This window comes from Oryctolagus cuniculus, chromosome 9, assembly GCF_051225735.1.
Source record: "Oryctolagus cuniculus isolate XC-2025 breed Fujian yellow rabbit chromosome 9, ASM5122573v1, whole genome shotgun sequence".
NCBI lineage: Eukaryota > Metazoa > Chordata > Mammalia > Lagomorpha > Leporidae > Oryctolagus > Oryctolagus cuniculus.
Genome location: NC_142875.1, coordinates 952,899 through 978,846, shown reverse-complemented (window position 1 = coordinate 978,846; position 25,948 = coordinate 952,899). Strand labels below are relative to the sequence as shown.

The 25,948-nt window shown below is 65.8% G+C and overlaps 2 protein-coding genes across 3 annotated transcripts in view; both read left to right on the top strand.

Annotated features, from left to right (window-relative positions):
- The first annotated feature begins 9,806 nt into the window (after positions 1 to 9,806).
- MCF2L (MCF.2 cell line derived transforming sequence like) overlaps positions 9,807 to 25,948 on the top strand; it is a 137,826-nt gene continuing 121,684 nt past the window's right edge. For both annotated transcript variants that reach the window (XM_051841708.3, XM_051841707.3), the window contains exon 1: positions 9,807 to 9,979. In XM_051841708.3, the coding sequence (XP_051697668.3) occupies positions 9,811 to 9,979 (169 nt within the window). In that variant the 5' untranslated portion in view covers positions 9,807 to 9,810. The remainder of the gene's footprint in view (positions 9,980 to 25,948) is intronic.
- On the top strand, positions 11,354 to 22,091 carry LOC149124487 (uncharacterized). The gene is made up of 9 exons (XM_089304841.1): positions 11,354 to 11,382; positions 13,143 to 13,419; positions 18,551 to 18,652; positions 19,012 to 19,041; positions 19,104 to 19,191; positions 19,330 to 19,367; positions 19,596 to 19,661; positions 19,698 to 19,783; positions 22,088 to 22,091. The coding sequence occupies exons 1-9, from the start codon at positions 11,354 to 11,356 to the stop codon at positions 22,089 to 22,091; spliced, it is 720 nt and encodes a 239-aa protein (XP_089160967.1).

Here is a 25,948-nt window from a genome sequence, read left to right as displayed (position 1 = left end):
CCTGTGGCCCTTGGGGTCCCAAGCAGTACCCTAGTGCCCAGCTCCTGGGATCCTGGCCCAGTTGGGGTGTCCTGGGAGGCAGGTGGGGGCCCCCTGGTCAGACAGCTACTGTGTTGTGCCTCCCCCAGCCTCCCCGTCCCTGCTGACGTCGGCCACGTGTGGGCGCGGGGTGGAGGCGTGTGGAGGCACAGGCACTGCAGGTCCCTGTCCTGCCTGTGCCCCCCACCTGGGGGAGGGGGCTCAGCTTGTCGGAAAACCCCAGGCCACTGCTGCAGCGGGCGAGGGCAGCACACGCTGTACACGGGATCCTGAGGTCACCTCCGTGGGGCGGGCCTGGCCCTGTCCTGCACAGACCCCAACAAGTCTGGAGTCACAGGTCAGGGTGAGCGCACGGGCCCAGGCCGGCGCACCCCACCCGTGTGGCTGGCGGTGAGCGGGGCGCTTCCTGCGCCCTGGATCCGCAGCGTCTGCCCGAGAACAGCGCCTTCCCGGGCTGCATCCAGGCCTCCAGGACGGGCTGGGCGCGTGCAGTGCACGCCGGCCTCCCTCACTCCCCCACCCCGACGCTGTGCACGCGGGTCTCCCTCACTCCCCACCCCGACGCCGTGCACGGGGGCCTCCCTCACTCCCCACCCCGACGCCGTGCACGCGGGTCTCCCTCACCCCCCCCCCACGCCATGCACACGGGTCTCCCTCACCCCCCCTGCCCGATGCCATGCACGCGGGTCTCCCTCACCCCCACCCCGACGCCGTGCACGCGGGTCTCCCTCACCCCCCCCACGCTGTGCACGCGGGTCTCCCTCACCCCCCCCCGACGCCGTGCACGCGGGTCTCCCTCACCCCCCCCCCCGACGCCGTGCACGCAGGCCTCCCTCACCCCCCCCCCGACGCCGTGCACGCAGGCCTCCCTCACTCCCCCACCCCGACGCTGTGCACGCGGGTCTCCCTCACCCCCCCTGCCCGACGCCGTGCACGCGGGTCTCCCTCACCCCCCCGACGCCATGCATGCGGGTCTCCCCCACCCCCCCTACGCCATGCACGCGGGTCTCCCTCACCCCCCACCACGCCGTGCACGCGGGTCTCCCTCACTCCCCCCACTGACGCCATGCATGCGAGTCTCCCTCACTCCCACCCTGACGCCGTGCACGCGGGTCTCCCTCACTCCCCACCCCGACGCTGTGCACTCAGGTCTCCCTCACCCCCCCACGCCATGCACGCGGGTCTCCCTCACCCCACCCCCACCCCAATGCCGTGCAGGCAGGTCTCCCTCACCCCCCTGACGCCCGCCCCACTGCCCTGAGCCCGCCTCCTCTCTCCTCCCACGCCGCTCCCTGGCAGGTGCTGAGGCCAGGGAGCCTTGCGGGGCTCAAGGGTCCTGAGCCCCAAGAACACTGGTCCTGAATGTTGACTGTCCTCAACAGTGGCCAGCAGAGCTACACGGTGCCACAGGAAGAGGCACGGGCATCTGAGGGTCACTTCAGGCTGTGCGACGCCCGCCCTGCCTCGGCTGTCCCCGGCCTGTGTCCCGCGAGCCCTGGCTGCCCGCGGATTGCACGTCCAGGTGAGGAGCCTTGCACCTTCAACGGCGGAGAAGGCCCAGCAGGTGCGACCGCCAGGTCCCCGCCCACGGGTTCCCTGGGCCACGGCCATGTGTGACCAGCACCACGTAGCTTGCCCGGGGAAACTGGGGAACACCCGACTCTCAGCACCTTGACCGAGTCAAGGCCCGTGAAATTCTCACGTAACTTCCCCAGGGACTCAGGGACGCCTCATCGCCCACCCCCACCCCCTGTCCCCAGCAAGCCTGATGGGAACCCCAGGGGCCGGCACCTGCGGATCCCCCAATTCTGCCAGCCGTGCCCGGGCTGCAGCCTCCTGGAAGAACACGGTCGCAATGCCACCACAGCTCGCGGGCTGCGGGCCCCGAGCCCTCGGAACAGGCTGGAGCGTGGGTCCCTGGACGCGTGATTTGTTAAGGGTACAGATGAGAAGCACAAAGCCAGGCCTGCTCTGCCCCCTGGGCGCCCGCCCACTGCAGCTGTCAGTCACCTCCTTCCCAGACTCCCGGAGGGCAGAGAATGGGGTTAGGAGGGGGCGTGTCCACACAGCTCCTGGTCCTCTGACTGGTCAGCAGTGGGATGGCCTGTGTGTGTGCTTTGGGGCATGTTGGTGATGGCAGCATGGGCTCCGGCCAGTCCAGGGCTCTGTGCCAGGGCGCTGTGTTTTGCTCAGGTTCCCGCCACCCCGATGCCTGGAGGGAAGTCAGTGGCCTGCTGAGTCTTGTGACCTGGGAGCCCCTGGGGCCGGCAGGACCCAGGCCACCGTCCCCCGTGGGGCGAGCTACCTTGAGTGGGAACCCTTGGCTGGGTGCCTCAGCTGAGAAAGGAGCAGGGCCTCCCCCGCGCACAGGCAGACGCCTGGCTCGCCGCCTTCCCCCAGGAACACACAGGATCGTGTCCCCAGGGTGTCCTCAAGCCGCTGGGGGAGCGCGCCCCGCCCCTGGCCCCATGGCCCCAGTCCGGTTTGCAGATTCGTCACTGCCTCCGCCGGCCTCTGGGGTCCCCGCGGGTGCATCTCAGAAACGCGCCCGTGTTAGGTAGGTAGGAGGTTGGAAGTTAGCCCATGTGGGAGGAATGCAGCCCAGCCTCTACACGTCGGCGTCCTGCCCAGATCCCGATAACTCTCCAGGGGGCCCCAGCCTGGAAAAGCTCAAGGAAAGCCCCCCAGGAGAAGTCTCTCCTCACCCCCAAATGGCCCGATGGCGTGGAGCAAACCTTCACAGCCTTGGCCAAGGCAGGCGCCCCCGGGGACGCGCCTCTGCCTGGTGCCAGGTGGGCTCCCCCGCCTGATGGCACTGAGTAGGAAAACCTGGGGGGAAGGAGGACAGGCAGGAGAAACTGGGCTCTTGCCCTAATAAGCCGCAGTCTGAGGACCGTGCTCAGCACTCAACTCTCGCCGAGCCGCCCGCCTGGGCTGCCGGGTGCAGGCGCCCCATTTAACCACGTGACCTTGCTTTCCCCAGTCTGAGTGCCTGGGCGCTCTGTCCCTTCCGTTCTGATGATGCCCTGCTCCCAGGAAACCTTGCTGCTTTGCTCTCAGGCCTGAGTCATTTTGGGGGGAAGACAAGACCCCACAGGACCCGTGTCTGCCAACACCACACGGGCTGTGCAGGTGGCGCCAGCAGGGCTGCGGCTCCCCTGGGCGGGGATCGCCACGTGCAGCTGAAGCCGTGGTGACCTTGGGGTCTGGTGGCCGTCTCCCCTGGAAGTGACGGTGAGCAGCAGGAGCTCCTGGGGTCTGGATGGAGACTTGAGTGGCAGTGGAGACTTCGGAGCTCCTGGGACACAGCAGGTGACCGCAGGGGACAGAACAGTCCTCGCCTGTGGGGCTGCGGCTGCAAACCCAGGCTCCCGGCTCCTGCCCCACGCGCAGGCCTCCAGACCGTACCCGGATGTTTCCAGGAGCCTGTGGGGGTCCCAGCGAGAAGCCCCCTGCCCCCAAAGCCCCTCTCCCAGGTGAGTCCTGGGGCTCCCGCGTGAGTGGGCAGGGCCAGCCCACACAGCCCTGTCCATCCTTTGCTCCCAAGAGCTCAAAAACCCCTCCCAGAGTGTGGGCTGAGCGCCAGACTAAAAGCCGCCCGCAGCAGCCAGGCCCGGGGACTGCTGGGAAACCAGCGGCTGCCCGGCTCACCACTGGGAAGACGGGTTTCCACGGCCCCACTGGCGCTTTCCTTAGGCCCTGAGAGCCAGCCCAGCACAAAGGGCTGGCCCAGGGGAACAGGTGCTGCCGGGTGGTGACAAGCGGCCGGCTGTGCCCAAGCTGAACCAACTTCCTGTTGAGTCCCCTGGGCTTCAGGACCCGCCCAGCAGCACGGTGACCTTGGCCTTGTCCCTGTCACTGCCCCGCGTTGGTGGCACGTCCCGTGGCAGACCCTGAGAGGAGAAAGCGTTCTGGTTCGCTTGCTTGTGTGTTCCCTGCGGGCTGCAGGCGGCACCGGGCCAGGCCACCGTGTGCTGGCCGAGAAGCCTCGTTCAGGGTCACGGGACAATCCTAGCACGCGGCAAAGCTGGCTCCTGGGGCCGCAGCCACACAGGTGCGCGGGCAGAGTCCCCGGCCGTGGCTCGTCCTGCAGGAACCCTGGCGCGATGCTGCCGTGGAAGTAGGGTGCTGGTCTTGCCCAGAGGCCAGGAACCCACAGGCCCGCGTGGGCCCCTGATGGCGGTGCCTCTGCTGAGGGAACTCATTGCAGAACCCCCAAAACTCGGCGGCGGCGTCGCTGTGCCCCAAGCTGGGTCCACGCGCCCGAGGCACGGGGAGCCGGTCCCTGGTCTCTGACACTGGTATTGACCGCAAAGCGCACAGAGGGAGCTGCCCAGTGCCTGCTGCGCTGCGCCCGCGGGTCAGTTTGTGCCTTGAACCATCCGAGGGAAGCACACGCTTGCCTTGGGCTGCGGGTGGGGTCTGGCTCCCGGGGACCCCCCCCCCCCTGCATAGGGGTTCAGTCTCGCACTTGTACCGGGTCAGACTCTCAACGCTGGGGAAGTGTTCCCAGCGCAAGCCCCGAGTCACCCAGCCTCCTTTCGGGAGACGACGGGGCGGGGCTCAGGGATCTGGGGGAGTCCCCTTGGTCAGGGTCCCCTCCTCAGGTCGCCCCTCCCCCTCGCCGAGCCTGCTGCCCACTTCCCGCTCATCCTGTGGGGTTCTGTCCACTCCTCAGCCTCCCCCCCCTTGACACCACACCTGCCCCCAGAGCAGCAGCCGCACACAGGGGTCGGGGTCTGCAGCTCCGCAGGTGTGGGGGCTGCTGCTGCTGGCCCAGGGGTGCGCCCCATCAGTGCCTCCCTCCTGCCTGCGCCCTGCGGGGTCGTGCGTCTCCCGGGAGCGGCCATACCTCAAGCGGCTGCAGCAACGTTGCCTGTGTGCCCACCGCGACCTCCGACTCCCTCTTCTGGCTTCCATCCCTGTCCAAGCCTGCCTGCGAGTGTAGACTGGCGTCCGGCTCACCCCGCCCCCCCGTCTCGGGCAGTGACCTCTGTTCCCGGAGCCCCGCACACCCCGGCATCACGCGGGCCTTTTCTGTTCTCTCGCAAGCTGGAGTCCCTCTGGCCGAGCCCAGCGCTGTCCTGCGAGCCCTGCCCTCTTCTGGGGACCTCAGGCCTCTTTGCGGGAGCCCCGATTCTGTAACCCACCAGGCTGCTCCAAGCTCTCCGCAGGACGCCCCCGCACAGCCCCCGCACAGCCTGAGTCGCTCTGGGGCCCACTACACAGATGGGAACACAGAGGCCAGCAGCGACCCTTGGGCTTCCCGAAGCAGCTGGGTCCCTGCGCGGTCCAGGCTGGGTCTCTGGCGCCTTCAGCGGGCACCCAGTTCCCCACTGGACGGCTCTGAAACCACGGCCCCTGGAGTGGGTCAGGACGACCCCGCAGCCCGCGCCGGGGGCCCCTGTGGCCGGCGACGCTTGACTGACGGGAGGGGCGGGGCTCCGACCCTTGCGCCCCGCCTCCCCCTCCCGCTTCCTCCACCCCCATCCCCGCCCCGCCCCCACCCCTTCCTCTAATCCCCTGGGCCCCAAGCTCCCTGCACTCCCGCCCTCCCTTTTCCCGCCCCCTGCCCAGTGTCCGCTTGGCCCGGGAGGCGGCGCCTGGCACGCGGCACCTGCGGGGCGCGGCGTGGGGACGCGGAGGACCGGTCCACGGTCGGCAGGTGCGTGGGGTGGGCGGGGGAGTAGTGGGAGGGGGAGCAGGGTGGAGGAGGGTGCGGCGCGCAGCGAAGGCTTCCTCCCGGGGCGCTCACGCACCCGCGCGCTGCCCGCTCTGCGCGGCCTCCGACCCGCGCGGCCCGAAGTCTGGCGTCTGCGAAGCCCCGGACCCCCGGCGGTCCGAGTGCGCGCGCTTCCCTGCGGTCACGTGGCAGGGGCTTGTGCTGGGGTCCCCCGAGGCAGGCCCACACCTGCAGGACCCCTGCCCGTCGGGGCCACGGTGGCTTCCGCTGCACGCTGCTTCTCGCCGCGGTTCAGAACGGCGGCGGGCACCGCCCGGAGGCACTGGCCCGTCAGCCTGCGCCCCGCGGTGCCCGCTGGCCTCTCCCCGGGCTCGGGCAGGCGCTGGTCGGCAGGCTGGCGGGGTTGGCAGTGACCCCAGCTGTCCCGGCAGGATGTGCAGGCGGTGGCCGCAAAAATAGAAGCGAGCCACGGGGCCAGGCGGGCGTGGGCACAGGGTCCTAGGCTGGGCACTGGCTGGCCCAGCCTCCGAGGACCCCTGCCCTCTCCCAGCCTCCCAGGGCTGGGGTCCTGGTGGGCGTCAGGGAGAGGATCTGGGCTTGCCTCCCCCATGCCCATCCCCCCCACTCCCCGCAGGCGGCTCAAGCTCCCCAGTCCAGCTGGGGTGGGCGGAGTGTGGTGCCCAGAGCTGAGGGCAGGGCTGGGTGTGGAATCCACCCTCGCCAGCCGGCCCAGCGTCTCTCCTGCCCTGCCGCTGTCTCGCGGCCGTGAGCACCCTCACAAGACTTGGCCCAGAGCTGCGCATCCACCCTGAAGGCGACTGCGGGCGCCATCACCAGAGCCCGGCCTTGCCAGCTGTTCTCGTCCGTAGTGGGGAGGCCCCCGAACCTGACGTACAAGACATGGGGGTGCCCTGTGGTGCAGACGCGCAGGCCCAGAAAGCCGCCCGTGACAGCATCCTGGCACCGTCCGAACAGGCTCCGGCAGCCAGGCTGGTCAGAAGGCGGCACTGTGTGGTGGCTTAACAGCCGATGCCAGTTCCCCGCCTCCACTTCCCACGTGCGCTCCCGGAGACCTGGCGTGGCCGCAGCCCGTCACAGTCCCTGGGGCCACCTGTGGAAGTGCAGGCTCCCAGGCCTCCCCTGGGGTGCGCAGAGCCTTTGTGCACAGCAGGAACCGCGTGATGTGGCCATGCAGAGGATTTGGGAACCACAGGCCTCCCCTGGACAGAAGGGCTGGTGGCCCGGACACCCTGGGGGAAAGACCCCTGGTGAGGCCCCACACTGCCCCCCTCTGGGGCACCACACTTCCCCCAGGGTGTGTGGTCTCTGCATGGCGTAGCCTGCGGGACCGGGGCCCTCCAGAGAACCAGAGGCCCCCATAGACGTGCTGGGGGCCAGTCTGTGTCAGGCCTGCCGCTGGGGAAGCTGTGGGCCCAGGTGTTGGGGGCTCAGGCCGAGCGGCGGCCGCCAGCTCTGCAGGTTTGGGTTCAGAGGCCCCTGAGACCTCCTGACCAAGGCTGCCCGGGGCCACTCCAGAGCCCTGAAGGGCAGAGGCCACAGCCATGCTCTCGGCCGCAGTCACTGCCGGGGCCGCTGGCTCAGCTGCTGGGCCCACGAGGTGCAGGTGAGGTTTGCAAAAGGGATAAAGGAAGAAGGCTGAGACAGGGGCCGAGCGGACCCCAGCGAAAGTGCTGCGCTGTGCTCGCCGGGTCTGGTGCTCGCCCCAGCTCGCCGCTCCTCACAGAGACGCGAGGGCCATCGGGGCTGACTCTGGCAGCCCCGGTGCTGTGTGGCCGGGCGTGCACGCGAGGGAGGGGTGGATTGTGAGGTGGGGAGGGGAGGAGAGGACGACGGTCTCCTGGTCTTCCCTGCCTGCCCCTCCCTGGAGGGGAGCGAGGGTGAGGGCCTCCCTGGGCTGCACCTGGACAGTGTGAGGGTGGACAGGTGCCTCCTGCTGTGTGCACAAGGCGCCTGCTTCAAGTGGAGCCGGGCCCCTGGCCTCAGCTGCTGCACGCTGGTCGGGGCTTTCTCCAGCGGACACCGAAGCCCGCAGATGCCGGCCTGCGTCCCGTGCCTGGGTGGAGCCAGCCTTGGGGTTCAGGAAGTAGCCACAGCCCACTGGGGCCTGGCGTCGGGCTGCATCCTCTCTCCCCTTGGGGTCACGGTGCTCCTCCAGCTGCCGGCCAGCCTTGGCCGTCTCAGCCCTGCTTAGAGACGGGGTGAGCAGAGGAGCGGTGTGGGGGGGTCCCTGGCATCCTGCTGCCGGCCCTGCACACACAGCGGGAGGAGGCGCAGCCAGGGACCAACACGAAAGGCACCCCGCCGCCTGTTCCCATCCCTGTGGGCCTGGATCCCCGGCAGCCTGCTTGAGGTTGAGAGGGAGAGAAAACGGGACCGACCTGGGGTTTGTGGTACTCTGAACAGGGCCCGCCTCGCACTCAGAACCACATTGAAGCAACCTGGAACAGGTGTCTGCGCCTGGGTCTGATTGTGTGCAAGACGGAGCCTCCGAGAGCCCGTGAGGGTGCCTGCCCAGCCCTGCTGGGAGAGCGGCCTGGAGTTCACGGCTACGCGGAGGGGCTGGCACACGGGCTCCGAACCCCAGACACGCGGGAGACGGGCAGGTCCCGCCCAGCAGCGGCGAAGGCCCCAGGGTGGGTTTGCAGGGCGGGTGGCTGTGGCCGGGAGGGGGCAGCTCCCAGCCTGCTTGGGTTCGCAGCTGTGTGCGGCGGCGCCATCACTGCAGGCCCGGAGGAGGTGAGCCGGATCCTCCGCGCTTCCACCAAGGCTCCTTGGGGTCTGACAGGCAGCCCGGGGCAAAGGCCGCTGTCCAGGCCCATGGTGTGGCCAGAGGGGCTGCCAGCTGCCCGAGGCACAGTGCAGGTGCAGGGGCCCTGCAGCTCAGGGCCTCTTGTGTCGCTGGAGCATGGATCTAGAGTCAGCTCGCGGTGTGGACAGAGGCCAGGGCAGGAAGGCTGGACCGAGGGGCACCCGACGGCCTGCAGGGAGAAAGCCCAAGTGTGGAGGCCGGCGCTGTGGTGCAGCGGGCAAAGCCACCGTGGCATAGTGGTAAGCCTCCTCTGGTGCCGGCATCCCGCATAGGCGCCGGTTTGTGTCCTGGCTGCTCCACTTCCGATCCAGCTCCCTGCTAATGGCCTGGGAAAGCAGAGAAGATGGCCCAAGTGCTTGGGCCCCTACACCCGCGTGGGAGACCCGGAAGCAGCTCCTGGCTCCTGGCTGTTGCAGTCATGTGGAGAGTGAACCAGCAGACAGGAGATCTCTCCTTTCTCTCTCTCTCCTCCCTCTCCTCTCTCTCCTCTCTCTCTCCTCTCTCTCTCCCCTCTCCCCTCTCCCCTCTCTCCTCTCTCCTGTCTCCTCTCTCTCTTTCTCTCCTCTCTTTCTCTCCTCTCTCTCCTCTCTCTCTCTCTGTCCTCTCTGTCCTCTCTCTCCTCTCTCCTCTCCTCTCTCTCTCTCCCTTCTCCCCTCTCTCCTCTCTCCTCTCTCTCTCTCTGTCCTCTCTCTCTTTCTCTCCTCTCTCTCCTCTCTCTCTCCCTCCTCTGTCCCCCTGTCTCTCTGTTGCTCTTTCAGGTACATAAATAAGTCTTTTTGTAAACCAAAAGCAGGAGTGGAGAGGCGTCCCTCGGCCAGGGTCTCCCTCGCAGAGCCGGCAGGTGCAGCAGCAGCAGGCGGTAGCACCTGCCGTCGCGACTGAAGCTGCCGGGGCCGCTCCGGGAGGCCTCCAGCTCCCTTGCCAGGTTCTCCCGGAGAGACACTTCCGTGCCCGTGCCGGACTCCAGAGGATTTGAGAATGTTTTGAGGAAGCCCGGCTTTGCCCGTGTGCCGGGTCAGCGAGCTGCACCCTGGGCCTGGAGGAGACCCGGGTTTTCCTCCGTAAGCAGCAGGCGAGTGTGGCTGTCCGGCCGCCCGCCGCAGCGGGACGAGGGCGCGTGGGGCGGAGGAGGGCCCGACCGTGAGAGGCACCGGCCCCATCCCGGGAGGAGCGCGGCTGCCGGCCGCCGGTCTGTGCAGAGAAGCGGGCTTTCCTCCCTCTGCCCCTCCTCAAGTCTGCGTTCTCACACCGCAGCCCCATGGTTGACTGCTGGAGGTTCCTCCGGGGCCACAGAACTGGACGCAGAGATGCGGCTGCCCCGGGACGGCCCGCGGAGGCCCTCGGAGAAGACACGGAGCACCAGGTCGCCGTCTCCGACGTCCTCGGCCTCGTGTGCGATGAGCCGCCGGCGGCCGCCACTCCCACAGGTGAGCGCCCGCGTTCCCGCCCCATCTGGAGGTTCATGGTGAGAGCTCGGGCCGGCGGGACCCTGGGCCTGGCTGGGTCAGGCGGCTCACCCCTGCCCACCGCCCGTGACAAGCTGTGTGGCCGCCTGGCTCCCTGCTGGTTGCTGAAGCGAGCGTGTTAAGACGAGGTTGGCTCCGGCTGGCGGTGGTGAGACACCCCCTGGGTTTTCAGCACAGTGCACCTGCCAGGACTCTGTGCGGCTCCGCCTCGTGTCTCGAGAACAGAACAGCTATTGTGTGAGTCGTGGGCTGGTCTCCACGTCCGCCTGGCTGCGGGACGGCACCGGCTGAGCGGCGAGGGGCCCCTCTCCTGGGGCCGGAGGGGGTCGGTTGTCCGGGAGGTGGCACCTGCCTCTGCCCTTGGCCCTCCCGACAGCGCCCTCATCTCCTCCCTGAGGGGAGAGGCTCCGCCCCCCGTTCTCGGTTTGGCGTTTGCCGGCTTGTTGCCTTTCCCTCCGAAACTGACACCAAAAGTGAAGTTTCCGCCCGGCCCAGCGGGGCGGCCGGGTGCCAGCTGGAAGTGCAGTGTGCGCCCAAGCTTGCCTGGCAGGGGGGCGGGTCTGAGAGAATGCTGGTGCTGCTCCGGTCTGGGCCTGGGGCCTGGACCGGGGGCTTCCTGGGTGCAGACTTGGTTCTGGGGCGTCCCACACTGGAGCCTCCCCCCCCATCCTGAACGCACACCACCACGCCGAGGGCCGTGCCAGGGTTTCCGTGCCACATGTGGGCTGGCCAGTGGCAGCTCCGCCACACACTGACCTGGGGCCCGCGTGGGTGCAGCCCCTGGTGGTCTCAGCCTTGACCTCTCTGGAGGGCAGTGGCTGGGCTGGTTCTGTGGCCCTGGCCGAGTGCGATTTGCCCTGCCAGCACAGCGACTGAGTGGTTTTGCAGGGTTAGAAGCCCCGGAAGTGTAGGGTCCTTGGGCACTTAGGTTCCCAGGGTGTGCACCGGGGAACCCAACAGGAAGGCGGCTCCCCACCGGGGCCCAGGGGAGGGTCCCTGCTGATACAGCGGGGGCTTGGGAAGCAGTCAGTGCCTGGCTGTTTACTGGGTACAGAGCCCGGTTATCATTAACTTGTACAGCGGGCGCTCGGCAGGTGGCTTGGCTGCAGATTAACTGCCCGGCAGTCGCCAAGGGCTGGTCAGCCTTCCCTGGGCCCGACCTCAGTCCCCCGTGGCTGGCACGCCAGCGCCCTGGTGCTGCCCCGAGCCGTCTCCCAGGCTCGGCCCTCAGCCAGGCCTGCTGTGTGGCCACGGAACACTTGAGGCTGTGGAGCACCTGCCTGGGTTCGGGTTCTGCTTGGGTGCTTCCTCCATGGCCAGCACACAAGGCCGGGCATGACCCGAAACCTGACTGTGGTGGGCGGGTGGGTGGCAGCGCCGGCAGGGGCTCGGGTCGGGGCCTGTGCAGGCTCCCTGCGCCCTCCCTGGCACTGGGGACCCCTGCCCCTGCTCCCCGTGAGCCTGCTTTCTGCTCCTTGTGGAGTCGGGCACCGCTGCGCCCCCCATGCACCCCCACCCCCTTCTCCTCCGGTCACCTGCAGCCTTTGCGTCTAGCGCTGCCCCTACCCCGGAGGTGGAAACATCTTGACTTGATTGGTTTTGAGAGGCAGACAGACAGACAGACAAGATCTCCCATCTGCTGGTCACCCCCACGTGCCTGCCACAGCCAGCGCGGGCCAGGCTGAAGGCAGCAGCCCAGACCTCCATCGAGATCTCCCGCGTGTGTGGCAGGGACCCAGGGACCCGAGCCGTCACACCTCCAGGGTGCGCGTCAGCCGGAAGCTGGGGCAGAAGCGGAGCTGGGACTCGAACCCAGGGCCTCGGCTATGGATGGGAGCGGCTGCACCACACGGCCACCTGGACGCGAATGTTTGCCGTCGGTAGTGGCGTTTTCAGTCTGGCGTAGAAATAAGATTTAGCATGTTAAAGGGTGCAGTTGGGGCCAGTGTCGGTGCAGCAGGCCAGATGTTGCCCACGCCTCGCGTCAGAGCTGCTGGGTTTGGGGGCAGAGGCTGGAAGCCGCAGTGGCGGCTCGGGTACCTGGGTGCTGAGTGCCCCGGCACCACTGGGCAGTGACCACCTCCGGCCGCCCCAGAGCCTCCTCATCCCCCCGTCTGAGGCTCTGTCCCCTGTCATCACCGACTCCCTGCCCGCCCCCTCTCTGCAGGGAGCCCTCTTGTGGCACCCACAGCGCTGGGCTGCTGAGACTGGGCCACGTCCTCTGTCCCTGCAGCCGTGGCCAGTGTCAGTGCTGGTCCCTTCCAGGCTAAGCGAGCTTGTGTGGGCGGCCACACTGTGTGACCCACACACCTCTCCTGGGACACGTGGGCTGGTGCAGGCCGGGCTGATACGAGAGTGGGTGGGGCTGGGCCAGTGTGGGTGCTGAGTCCCATGTGGGTGCTGGCTCCTTATGGGTACTGGGTCCCATGTGGGTGCTGCATCCTGTGTGGGTGCTGGCTCCCGTGTGGGTGCTGGGTCCCATGTGGGTGCTGTGCCCTGTGTGCATACTGGGTCCCGTGTGGGTGCTGTGCCCCTTATGGGTGCTGGGTCCTATGTGGGTGCTGCATCCTGTGTGGGTGCTGGGTCCCCTGTGCGTGCTGCGTCCCGTCCTCTGGGCTGATGGGGCGTGGCTGAGCTCTGAGATGGGCCAGGGGTCGGTCCCCCTGCCTGTCTGCCCTGCTGAGGGTAGCCGGGGCCGCCCAGCGTCAGACTAAGAGTGGCGGGCCTCGTCTCTGTAAGGTCACCGGCGGCTGGGGCCGAGCCGGTGGACGCCAGGAAGCCCTCTTTCCACTCAGGGTGAAGGCTTGGGGACGGCCGTGCGCCGCCTGCCTTTGCTGGTCTCGCCTCGCTCTCGGCGTGCGCCCTCCCGACATGGCTCACGGCTCACTCACCGGCTTGCTCCGGCCGCTTTGCCGGGAGCTGTTTCGGATCAGCTGGGGCGGCTCTGATCCCGAGACTGAAGGAGGGGTTCCCTGCCTGGGGCTCCCCAGAGGCGGCCTGTGGCCAGGGGATCTCAGGTGGACAGGGATTCACTGGCGGCTCCCGCGGCCCCAGGACCCCCCTGCCTCCCCAGCTGTCCTGGTTGGGGCCCGGTCGCGTCTCTGCAGGCCCCACTTCTGCACAGCCCAAGGGGACTCTGCTACGACTGCCGGGGCCTGGGGACGTCGGCCTCCCAGGGGCTCCTGGTTCCCTGCCCACCTCGGGCGCCTTGGCTGCGAACCCAGCTCAAGCTCGTCCTGATTTCTGCACACGTGTGTGCACGTACATCCACTGCACACGTGTGTTCACACATCCATTGCACACGTGTGCACACATTCACTGCACTCGTGCATACACATTCATCGTACACGTGCGGACACACACATTGCACATGTGTGTTCACACACATCCATTGCACACATGTGGGCACACACATTCACATGTGGGGGTACACACATCCATTACACACGTGTTCAGACAATACAGTGCACACGTGTGCACACACATCCACTGCACATATGTGCACACACATCCACTGCACATGTATGGGCACACACATCTAGTGCACACGTGCGCGTGCACATCCACTGCACACACGGGTGTTGGTGACGTGTGTTTAAAGTGCATCTGCCACGCGGACCCCCCCTCCGTCTCCCTCGTGCTGCTTGCTGGGAGAGCTCCCGCCCAGACCCCCGTGCTCCCGCCCAGACCCCAGTGCTCCCGCCCAGACCCCCGTGCTCCCGCCCAGACCCAGTGCTCCCGCCCAGACCCCAGTGCTCCCGCCCAGACCCAGTGCTCCCGCCCAGACCCCTGTGCTCCCGCCCAGACCTCAGTGCTCCCGCCCAGACCCCCGTGCTCCCGCCCAGACCCCCGTGCTCCCGCCCAGACCCCAGTGCTCCAGCCCAGACCCCAGTAGTCCAGCCCAGACCCCTGTGCTCCCGCCCAGACCCCCGTGCTCCCGCCCAGACCCCTGTGCTCCCGCCCAGACCCCCGTGCTCCCGCCCAGACCCCCGTGCTCCCGCCCAGACCCCAGTGCTCCAGCCCAGACCCCAGTGCTCCCGCCCAGACCCCCGTGCTCCCGCCCAGACCCCAGTAGTCCAGCCCAGACCCCCGTGCTCCAGCCCAGACCCCAGTGCTCCCACCCAGACCCCCGTGGTCCCGCCCAGACCCCAGTGCTCCAGCCCAGACCCCAGTAGTCCAGCCCAGACCCCCGTGCTCCTGCCCAGACCCCAGTGCTCCCGCCCAGACCCCCGTGCTCCCGCCCAGACCCCCGTGCTCCCGCCCAGACCCCAGTGCTCCCGCCCAGACCCCCGTGCTCCAGCCCAGACCCCAGTGCTCCCGCCCAGACCCCCGTGCTCCAGCCCAGACCCCAGTGCTCCCGCCCAGACCCCCGTGCTCCTGCCCAGACCCCAGTGCTCCCGCCCAGACCCCAGTGCTCCCGCCCAGACCCCCGTGCTCCAGCCCAGACCCCAGTGCTCCCGCCCAGACCCCCGTGCTCCAGCCCAGACCCCAGTGCTCCCGCCCAGACCCCCGTGCTCCCGCCCAGACCCCAGTGCTCCCGCCCAGACCCCCGTGCTCCCACCCAGACCCCAGTGCTCCCGCCCAGACCCCAGTGCTCCCGCCCAGACCCCAGTAGTCCAGCCCAGACCCCTGTGCTCCCGCCCAGACCCCAGTGCTCCCGCCCAGACCCCCGTGCTCCAGCCTGCCTCCTGTTCACGGGCCCCCATGGTCCAGCCTGCCTCCTCTTCACGGGCCCCCGTGGTCTAGCCTGCCTCCTCTTCACGGGCCCCCGTGGTCTAGCCTGCCTCCTCTTCACGGGCCCCTGTGGTCCAGCCTGCCTCCTCTTCACGGGCCCCCGTGGTCTAGCCTGCCTCCTCTTCATGGGCCCCCGTGGTCCAGCCTGCCTCCTCTTCACGGGCCCCTGGCTCCAGCAATCAGGCACAGGAGTGCTGTGTTCTGTCGCCCCAAGACTTGAGTTTGGAGGTGGTGAACACACGTGGGCCCCACACTGGTGCACCTGGTTTGAATCCTGGCTCTGGCTGCTGACTCCCGCTGCCCGCTGGTGCGGACCCTGGGAGACGGCAGGGACGGCTCCGTGACTGGGCTGCTACATCCTCGTGGGGGAACTGGAAGGAGCTGGGACCAGCTGAGGCTCGCGCGGGAACTGGGTCTGGGTTTCACCAGTGTCTGGGGCGTGGGCGGTGACAGAGCTCCGGGGCGTGACCGCGGCACTGGGCTTCTCCCAGCCTCCGTCCACGTCCAGCCAGCTCCCCACTGGCTGGCTTCCCTCGGTGCCCGCAGTGGACGGTCGTGTCCTCAGGACCTGGTGGGCGCGGGGTCTGGGTCGTTCCCAGAGCGCGGGTGGCCTTCCTGGGGCATCGTTGCTGTTTCCCAGAATGCCGTGTGCAGCTGCAAGCATGGTCCGTGCAGAGCTGACTCCGGGCAGGTTGCGGGGGGGGGGGGGGGGGGACGGGCTCCACAGACGGGCCCGGCTGTGGGAGAGCGCGGCCTCCGCCTGGCTCCGGACCATGCTGATGTCCAGGAAGCCGGCAGACGAGGGGGACTCGGTGGCGTGGAGCCGCTGGGGCGCGTGTTCCTGGGAGAACACTCTGGATGCTGCTGGCAGCCCCTGGCCGCGAGGGCTCTCCACGCACGGGCCCAGCTGCCACCCAGCCCCTGCCCTGCGCCCCTGGGAGGGGATACACTCGGTCTCTGGGAGGTCAACCCACTGCCCACGGGGGCCTGAGTGTGCCTGCTCGTCCAGAGCTCGCGTCGGGAGAGCCAGGGCCGGGCCGGGCCGGTCAGGCAGGGCCCCTCCGGGGTGAGTGGGCCAGGTTGTCCTCGTTGCCCAGAGTGCAGAGAGCGGGAGCAGTGGTCAGCGGTCAGCGAGGTCGCTGGGGCAGGGCAGCCGACGGACAGAATTGGAGCGCACCCAGTTTCCATGGAGATTCAGGGTGGGGAGGCTGGGAGCACCGAGCTGGGGCGGGGGCGGGGCTATGCACCAGCGGACACTGGGCTGCCTCCTGGCCTTCCTTTTTTTTTTTTTTTTTTTTTTGACAGGCAGAGTTAGACAGTGAGAGAGAGAGACAGAGAGAAAGGTCTTCCTTCCATTGGTTCACCCCACAAATGGCCACTATGGCTGGCGCGCTGCGCCGATCCGAAGCCAGGAGCCAGGTGCTTCCTCCTGGTCTCCCATGCAGGTGCAGGGCCCAAGCACTTGGGCCATCCTCCACTGCCCTCCCGGCCACAGCAGAGAGCTGGACTGGAAGAGGAGCAACCGGGACTAGAACCCAGCACCCATATGGGATGCCGGCACCGCAGGCAGAGGATTAACCAAGTGAGCCACGGCGCCGGCCCCCACGGGATTTCCTTTTCTCCAGAAGCTGTTTTCCCCTGGACCCCTCAGACACACAGCCTCCCACCTAACAGGCCCACTGTTCCTGTGGCCGCCCTGTGGCCGCCCTGTGGCCGTGGTCCCTCCAGCTCCTCTGCCCACTGCGCAGACCCGGACACACTCCTGCCTCCTGCGCCCTGGCCGGTTACTGCTCGGCCACTCCTCCTCCCGGTGGCCCCCCATGCTCTCCAGGGGCCGCAGTCCCTCCCTCCCTCCTGCAGCCTGGCTCCAGCCCTGCCTGTGGTCACTTGGGCCTAACCCCCCTCCCCACTGCCTTACTTCCCCCCCCAGCGGCCCCAGGCAGGCCCAGGTCCTCCTTCCCGGCTCCCCTCCAGCTGGCCTCCCCGGCAAGGCACCCGGTGAGACTGCAGGAGACTCGGCCCCAGGCTGGGGTGAGGCGGCCTCGGCCAGTTCTGCTCACACGGAGGAAGTGGTCCCCCGTACAGGCCCCCAGCTGTCACCCAGCACCTGCGCCTGCGCTATGCCCCTGCGCCATGGCTGTGCCTGCCGGTGTCTGCCCGGATCTCATCTCCTAGGGGTTCTGAGAGCCCGAGCCTGCCCTGGCGGGTGCCGTCCCACACAACCAATGGCACTGCTGAGGCCTGGGGCACCACATCCCGCCCCGCCCCCCCTTTCAGTGCCAGCTGCAGCCACGGCTCCTCCAGACCTTCCTGGCCTCCCCTGCGTGCACACCGGACTCCAGGGGGCTCGTGGGCAGCACGATCAGCCAGCAAGCTTATTTTGATGCAAAAAAATTGAAATTCATAAACATGCGGGGCCTGCAAAAAGTTCGTGGAAAATGCAAATCATGGGAAAGATAAGCATGGGTTCCAAAATTCTTTTTACGATGTACTTGTTTATTTGAAAGGCAGAGTTACCAAGAGGGAGACAGAGAGAGAGAGGAGGCTTCCAGCCGCTGGGTCACTCCCCGGATGGCGCAACGGCCGGAGCTGCGCTGGGGCCTGCAGGCTGAGCCGGGCCTCCCACTGCTTCCCAGACGCATCAGCCGGAGCTGGATGGGAAGTGGAGCAGCCGGGACCCGGTGCTCCCTGGGGGCGCCTGCTCACGGGAGGGGCCTCCCCACTGCCCCGCCCCCCCCCGCTCACAGGTGGGGCCTCCCCACTGCCTCACCCCCCCCCGCTCACAGGTGGGGCCTCCCCACTGCCTCACCCCCCCCCTCACAGGTGGGGCCTCCCCACTGCCCCGCCCGCTCACAGGTGGGGCCTCCCCACTGCCCCCTCCCCGCTCACAGGAGGGGCCTCCCCACTGCCCCCCTCACCCCCCCGCTCACAGGAGGGGCCTCCCCACTGCCCCCCTCACCCCCCCGCTCACAGGAGGGGCCTCCCCACTGCCCCCCTCACCCCCCCGCTCACAGGTGGGGCCTCCCCACTGCCTCCCTCACCCCCCCACTCACAGGTGGGGCCTCCCCACTGCCCCACCCCCCCTCACGGGAGGGGCCTCCCCACTGCCCCGCCCCCCCTCACAGGTGGGGCCTCCCCACTGCCCCACCCCCCCCGCTCACGGGAGGGGCCTCCCCACTGCCCTGCCCCCTCACTCACAGGTGGGGCCTCCCCACTGCCCCCCCGCCCCCCCCCGCTCACAGGTGAGGCCTCCCCACTGCCCCGCCCCCCTCACAGGTGGGGCCTCCCCCACTGCCCTCCCCCACCTGCTCACGGGTGGGCCCCCGCCCCACCCCCCCGCCTGTTTTGCATGTCCTCTGGAGTTTAGGAAGGCTGGTATTCTGCTCCTAACTTTGCCTTTATGCTAAGATCTCCACAGCATCCCTTGGCCAGACTCAGCCTCTGGGGGGCGGGGGGGCTGCTCCCTGCCAGCTCTTGGCCGCTGCTCTCTTCCCCCGTCTCTCCTCCCGCTCCGACTGGGGGTTGGGGTGGGGGCTTTAGGGCCGCGCGTTCTCACTCCCCCACTCGGAGCCTGCAGCCGCCACCCTGCACCTGCACCCTGGGCCTGCTCAGGGCTCTCTCCCTCTCCAGTCACGAGCCCCACCCGCATCAGAGGCCCAGCTGTGTCCTCCCGGAGACCGCGCCCCCCCCGGCCCCGCCCCAGCCTGCTCCTGGCAGGTGAGCAGCAGTTGACTCGCAGAGCACCGCGTCCAGCTCTGCCCACACACACATGCACACACAGTACACACACAGTACACACAAACAGTACACACACAGTACACACACACAGTACATACACACACAGTACACACACAGTACACACACACACAGTACATACACACAGTACACACACAGTACACACACACAGTACACACACAGTACATACACAGTACATACACACAGTACACACACAGTACACACACACACAGTACATACACACAGTACACACACAGTACACACACACAGTACATACACACAGTACATACACAGTACATACACACAGTACACACACAGTACACACACACACAGTACATACACACAGTACACACACAGTACACACACACAGTACATACACACAGTACATACACAGTACATACACACAGTACACACACAGTACACACACACACAGTACATACACACAGTACACACACAGTACACACACAGTACATACACACAGTACATACACAGTACATACACACAGTACACACACAGTACACACACACACAGTACATACACACAGTACACACACAGTACACACACACAGTACATACACACAGTACATACACAGTACATACACACAGTACACACACAGTACACACACACAGTACATACACACAGTACACACACAGTACACACACACACAGTACATACACACAGTACACACACAGTACACACACACAGTACATACACACAGTACATACACAGTACATACACACAGTACACACACAGTACACACACACACAGTACATACACACAGTACACACACAGTACACACACACAGTACATACACACAGTACATACACAGTACACACACACAGTACATACACACACAGTACATACACACAGTACACAAACAGTACACACATAGTACATGCACACACACAGTACACGCACAGTACATACACAGTACACACACACAGCACACACACAGAACATGAACAGTACACACACCGTACATGCACAGTACAGGCACAGTACAGGCACACACACAGTACATACACACACAGTACACGCACAGTACATACATATAGTACATACACACACAGTACACACAAACAGTACACACACACAGTACATACACACACATAGTACATGCACACACATAGTACATACATACGTGCACACACAGTACACACACAGTACATACACAGTACATACACACAGTACATAGTACATGCTCACATAGTACATGCATACACAGTACACACACAGTACATGCACACACAGTACATACACAGTGCATGCGCACACACAGTACACACACATACATACGTGCACACACAGTGCATGCACACACACAGTACACACACATACATACGTGCACTCACAGTACGTACATAGTACAGCCCGGCTGTCGGAGGTCTTTGTCCAGGCACCCGGCCTGGTCTTCACGCAGAGCATAAACTTGAAGCTCGGACTCGCCGCACAGGCTGGGCTCAGCTGCAGATAGAGTGTGCGCACCTGACCTGAGTGACAGCCAGTCACTCACACGCGCACACACACACACACACAGAGTACATACATGCCCTTCCTGACAGCCAGCAACATGCACACAGCACATGCACACACAGCACACACACAGTACACACACAGTACATACATGCCCTTCCTGAGCAATCACTGATCACACACAGACACGCACACACTCACACGTATTCACACAACACGACACATACATTTATATGAGGAGACTTCAAAAAGCTCACAGAAAATGGAATTAATTTAAAAATAAGAGTTTTGGGGGCCAGCGTTGTGGCCTAGCAGGTTAAAGCCCTGGTCTGCGGTGCTGGCATCCCATATGGGTGCTGGTTCTAGTCCCAGCTGCTCCTCTTCCCATCCCGCTCTCTGCTATGGCCTGGGAAAGCAGTGGAAGATGGCCCAGGTCCTTGGGCGCCTGCACCCACGTGGGAGACCCAGAAGAAGCTCCTGGTCCTGGCTTCAGATCGGCACAGCTCCAGCCACTGCAGCCATATGGGGAGTGAACCAGCAGATGGAAGACACCTCTCTCTGTCTCTACCTCTCTCTGTAAGTCTGTCTTTCAAATAAATAAATATTAAAAAAAATGTTTTGATGCAAAAAATGTTTGCCTGTGATGCTGGCATCCCATGTGAGCACCAGTTTGCGTCCCAGTGCTCCACTTCCGATCCAGCTCCTGCTAATGCGCCTGGGAAAGCAGTGGAAGACGGCCCCTGCACCCTTGTGGGAGATTCAGATGGAGCTCCAGGCTCCTGGCTTCAGTTCCTGGCTTCTGACCAGTCCCAGCCCCTGTGGTTATTTGAGGTGGGAACCAGCAGATGAAAGGTATCCCCCATCTCTCTCTCTCTCTCTCTCTCTGTCTCTCTCTGTCACTGTCTTTCAAAAAAATAAGTACATCATTGTAAGAATGAGTGACATGACAGGAATATCTATACAACACACAGGCACACACCCACATGTGCACACGCAGGTACACACGTGCACACACACACACACCTGTGTCCAGGTGGGGAGACAGCAGCAGCACCAAGGCTGCACACACTGATCAGAGCAGAGCCCGTGACCTAACCCGCCTGTGGGAGGAGGAGCTCTCACAGTGGCTCACAGGACGAATCCGGCTCTGATCTCCCCCCGGGACCCCCAGCGCCGGAACCTGCAGGTTCTCTGGCCAAGGTGTGGAGGATCGGACGCCCGGGTGAGTGGCCCGGCCTCCCTCGGGTCACAGAGACCTCTGACCCTGCAGCCGCACGGCTGGGGATCTGCCCCAGGAGCGCGAGGCACTTCAGAAAGCTCATGGAAAATGGAATTAAGAGAGGCTTATTCTGCTGCAGCGAGTCCTGCACTCCGTGTTTCTACAGAACGCACATTTCCCACGGGCTTCTCCAAGACGGCTCGTGCGCTGGCAGGAACGGGCACAGGTGACCGTGAACTCCACTGACGTCCCCAGTCCTGAGTCTGATCACAGACATCTGTGCGAATCCAGTGTCTTTTATTCATTCAAAAAAAGAAAACACACCTCACATGGTTTCGAGATCTGTCCATGCAGGATGCCAAACACAGGGGACGCGGGGGTTCCACGGACCTCTGACGGGGTCTTGGTGTGCTGCTCCCATTGACAGGATTCGGGGTCGCTGTGCGCTCCCGCTGATGGTCCCAGGAGTCTCCCCGTGCCACTCCCGCTGATGGCCCAGGGGGTCTCCACGTGCCGCTCCCACTGACGGGACTCGGGGGTCTCTGCATGCTCCCGCTGACCAGGTCGGGGGTCTTTGTGCGCTGCTCCCACTGATGGGACTTGGGGGTCTCTGTGTGCTCCCACTGATGGTCCCAGGGGTCTCCATGCACCCCCACTGACTGGGTTGGGGTCACTGTGTGCTGCTACTGACCAGGTCAGGGGTCTCCACGCTCCTGCTGACCAGGTCAGTTGTCTCCATTTGCTGCTCCCACTGATGGCCCTGGGGGAGGGGGTCTCTGTGCTCTCCTGCTGACCAGGTCAGGGGTCTTTGTGTGCCACTCCCACTGACGGGACTCGGGGGTCTTGGAGAAGCGACCAGGTCTGGGCAGAGAATGTCAGTGAGCCTAAAACCTCTTCTCCTGCCAAAGGTGAGGGCACCAGCAGTGGTGACCCCCTCGGCAATGAACTTCTGGCTGCCTGGGTGGGGAGGACGGTGCTATTCACGGCATGGAAACCTGGGAGTTGGAGCACCGTGGACGTGGACTTGGCTGTGGACGTGGTGGGAGGGGCTCCATAGTAGCTCTGGAGGCTTGTGGGGATGTTTGGATCCAGTCATTCCTCGGAAAACGAAGGGGAGGAACCCGCGTTCCAGGCGGCTCTCCTGCTATCCGGGCCCCAGGACGCCCGGAACAGAACTTCCCCGGCGCACACGTTCCGACTGGTGAAGGCGGCGCGAGCTGGCAGGTGGCCGGACGCACCAGGCTCTGAGCACAAAGCTGCTGACGCCTCGTCGAGAGGGACTCGGGCGTCGGGTGACGCTCTCACGGGGACATGGGGGTGGCCGAGCGGGAGCTGGGCAGCCCGCAGGAGATGCTGGGGAACAGGGAACAGCAGGGAGGGTGCGTGGCTGGAAAGCCCCCGTGATGGACACCTGGCTTCTTCAGCACCAGAAAACCGCAGAGAAGCACAACCCAGGGGGCGCGGCTCCCTGTGCAGGTGTCGGAGCCGGGTAGAGCTCACTCCCGCCCCACTCCCGTCCACGGGCCACGGCCCCACGCACCTCGTTCAACCACAGAGCTGGGCTGTTCCTCTGTGACAGCGGGTGTGGAGGGATGAGTGACACGGGGGTGGACGGGGCGTGGCTTGGCCATTCCACTGGTGGCACCTTGCAGGTGACGCACAGCCTTCTTCCCCAGGGATGCCCTTGCTTTCCTGGGGCGGCCTGGGGACAGCATCCTTCCTGCTGGTTGTCACGGGCGCAGAAGCACCGCGTGGACCACCCAGCACATCTGCGGTTCCGGCGGCCTGGGGTGCTGCTTCCCTGGAGCTGTGGCTGCCGCTGGGACGTGCAGTGACCCCCTGGAGGAGGCTCCATGGGAATAGCTGGACTCCACGCAGGGCAGCAGGGCCCACCCCTGAAGCCGGAGCCCAAGGCAGAGCCAGCCTGGCCCGGCGGCGGGCCTGGAGCAAGTCTGTTGGCCTCGGGGCCACGGCTCTGGCTGTGGGTGCCCCCAGTCACCACCCTCGCCAGCACCGCCTCCTGTGGACGTTGTGGGATGTCATGGCTCACTGAATTGTTCCTGCGCCCACCTGCATGGGTCACCTGGAGGCCCCGGCTGAGTGGACGGCACAGCGGGCGGGCGGGCCGGCTCATGGCGTGAGAGGTCGGGTTGCGGGGGCGCGTCCCCTGGGGCTGACACCCAGACAGGCGACATCTTCCCCGCTGTTCACAGATTCATTGTGACAACCTGCAGAGAAGCACGCGGGGCAGGGTGCCAGCTCCCGGTGGCCCTGATCAGTCTCCTGGGTCTACAAGGACACCTTGAGGCTTTGCCACGTAAATCTTGAAATTGCTGGTTTTACAGGCATCTGTGACTGGCTGACTCTGACCCCAGTGGAAGCCTGAGCTCGCCTCTCCTGTTTACTTGGGGACAGGTGATGGCTTTTGTGACCGCGTCCCCAGCGCCCGGCCCAGCAAGGTGCCCCAGGCCGGAGCTGAACTGAGTGCAGAGCTCCGTGGCAGCGGGAGAGCCAGATGGCCTCGCGGGCGTCACTGCCCCTCGCCGCTCGGGGCGGGGGAACCCCACGGCTCTGCCAGGTGTCGGCGGCCGCGTCCAGCCCATGGCCCGCTGGCTATGTGGGTCAGCTCTCAGCGGGAGTCAGGGTTACTCTGACCTTGGAGCTCGTGAGCCGGCGTCGGCTGTGGGTCTCCTGCCCTTGGCCGTGCGGTTGGGGGCCTGGGGGTCTGCACAGATCTGCAGCCATTGTGCTGATGCTCGGACGCCCGTCACTGCGGGGTGACCAGAGCGGGGACGGTGCCTCTGTGTGTGTCTACACCGCACAGGGGCAGTGCCCGCTGTGTGTGTCTACGCTGCACGGGGGCAGTGCCCGCTGTGTGTGTCTACGCCGCATGGGGACGGTGCCCGCTGTGTGTGTCTACACTGCACGGGGACGGTGCCCGCTGTGTGTGTCTACGCCGCATGGGGACGGTGCCCGCTGTGTGTGTCTATGCCGCACGGGGGCAGTGCCTGCTGTGTGTGTCTATGCCGCACGGGGACGGTGCCCGCTGTGTGTGTCTACACCGCACAGGGGCAGTGCCCGCTGTGTGTGTCTACGCCACACGGGGGCAGTGCCCGCTGTGTGTGTCTACGCCACACAGGGGCAGTGTCTGCTGTGTGTGTCTACACCACACAGGGGCAATGCCCGCTGTGTGTGTCTACGCCGCATGGGGATGGTGCCCGCTGTGTGTGTCTACACTGCACAGGGACCGTGCCTGCTGTGTGTGTCTACGCCGCACGGGGGCAGTGCCTGCTGTGTGTGTCTACACTGCACGGGGATGGTGCCCGCTGTGTGTGTCTACGCCGCACAGGGGCAGTGCCCGCTGTGTGTGTCTACACTGCACGGGGATGGTGCCCGCTGTGTGTGTCTACGCTGCACGGGGGCAGTGCCTGCTGTGTGTGTCTACGCCGCACAGGGGCAGTGCCCGCTGTGTGTGTCTACGCCGCACGGGGACCGTGCCCGCTGTGTGTGTCTACACCGCACAGGGGCAGTGCCCGCTGTGTGTGTCTACGCCGCACAGGGGCAGTGCCCGCTGTGTGTGTGTACGCCGCACGGGGACGGTGCCTGCTGTGTGTGTCTACGCCACACACCAGGGGCCCAAGTCCTCAGCCCCCAAAGAGCTGCCGGCTTCTCGTTGGCTGTTCGTGCTGGGTCTCACGCCGGCACCCGGCTCAGGACCGGGGCAGCCCCTCCTGTGCCACGGCCATGGCCTAGAGCCCACCTCCCTCCTGGCCAGGGCCTCCCTGACAGAAGGCCCGGGCGGCCGGATCACAGCCGTGGCGCTGGGCACGACCTCCCCGCAGCCCCTGCCCACCGGGGATTGCCGTCCGATGGGTACTTCTGCCCTCTGGTGGCGGGGTCCGAGGGCCATCTCGGATGCCACATGACGGGGTAGCCAGCCTCAGTACCGGGGCCAGCGGAGGTCCCCGCACTCGGGCGTGTGCTGTTTGACCCCGTGCTGTCTCGCTGTGTGTGAGACGCGCCCTGCCCTGTGGACCAGTGCCCTGGGCCTGGGCCGGCGCTGGCAGCCCTCGGGGTCGTCCTGGCTCGGCCTGTCCAGGAAGCAGAGCCTGTGCCGCGGGAGCCCTGTCTGCCCAGGCCCTGCCTAGACCTCAGCCACCCAGGCTTGTAAAGCCACGGTGATGACTGCTCAGTGTCCAGTGAGGTGGCAAACAGCTGCTCTGACCCCTCCTGTTGACCCCTGGGTCCAGGTTGTTCTATGTGTGTGTGGGGGCATCTGGAGTCTGATTGTTCTTTATGGGGGTGCTGGGTCTGGACTGTTCTCTGTGGGGGCGTCCCCTGCATTGTGAGCATTCAGGATCACCCCAGGTCTCCGCCTACCCAAATTGTGACAACGCCAGCTGCCACTAGAGGGCAGAGTGGCCCCGGCATAGCCGTGCCTGAGCTGCAGGTGACTGGGTGTGCACGTGGGAGCGTGGTGCTCTCCTGGTCCGGGAGACTCCTCGGCATCTGCACGGGCAGGGACCCCAGACCTGGGGGCTCTCACTGGAGACTTTTTTAAAGAGAAACCTAGAGAGATGGAAAGACAGACAGCCATAGACAGTTCTCATAAATGCACACAATGGCCAGGGCGGGGCCAGGCCAAAATAGGCGCCTGGAGCTCCATCCAGGTCTCCCAAGTGGGCGGCAGGGCTGTGCGTCAGTGGGAAGCTGGAGACGGGGGCTGGAGCCAGCACTCGGCCCGGCCCCTGGGTGCTGGATGCAGCAGC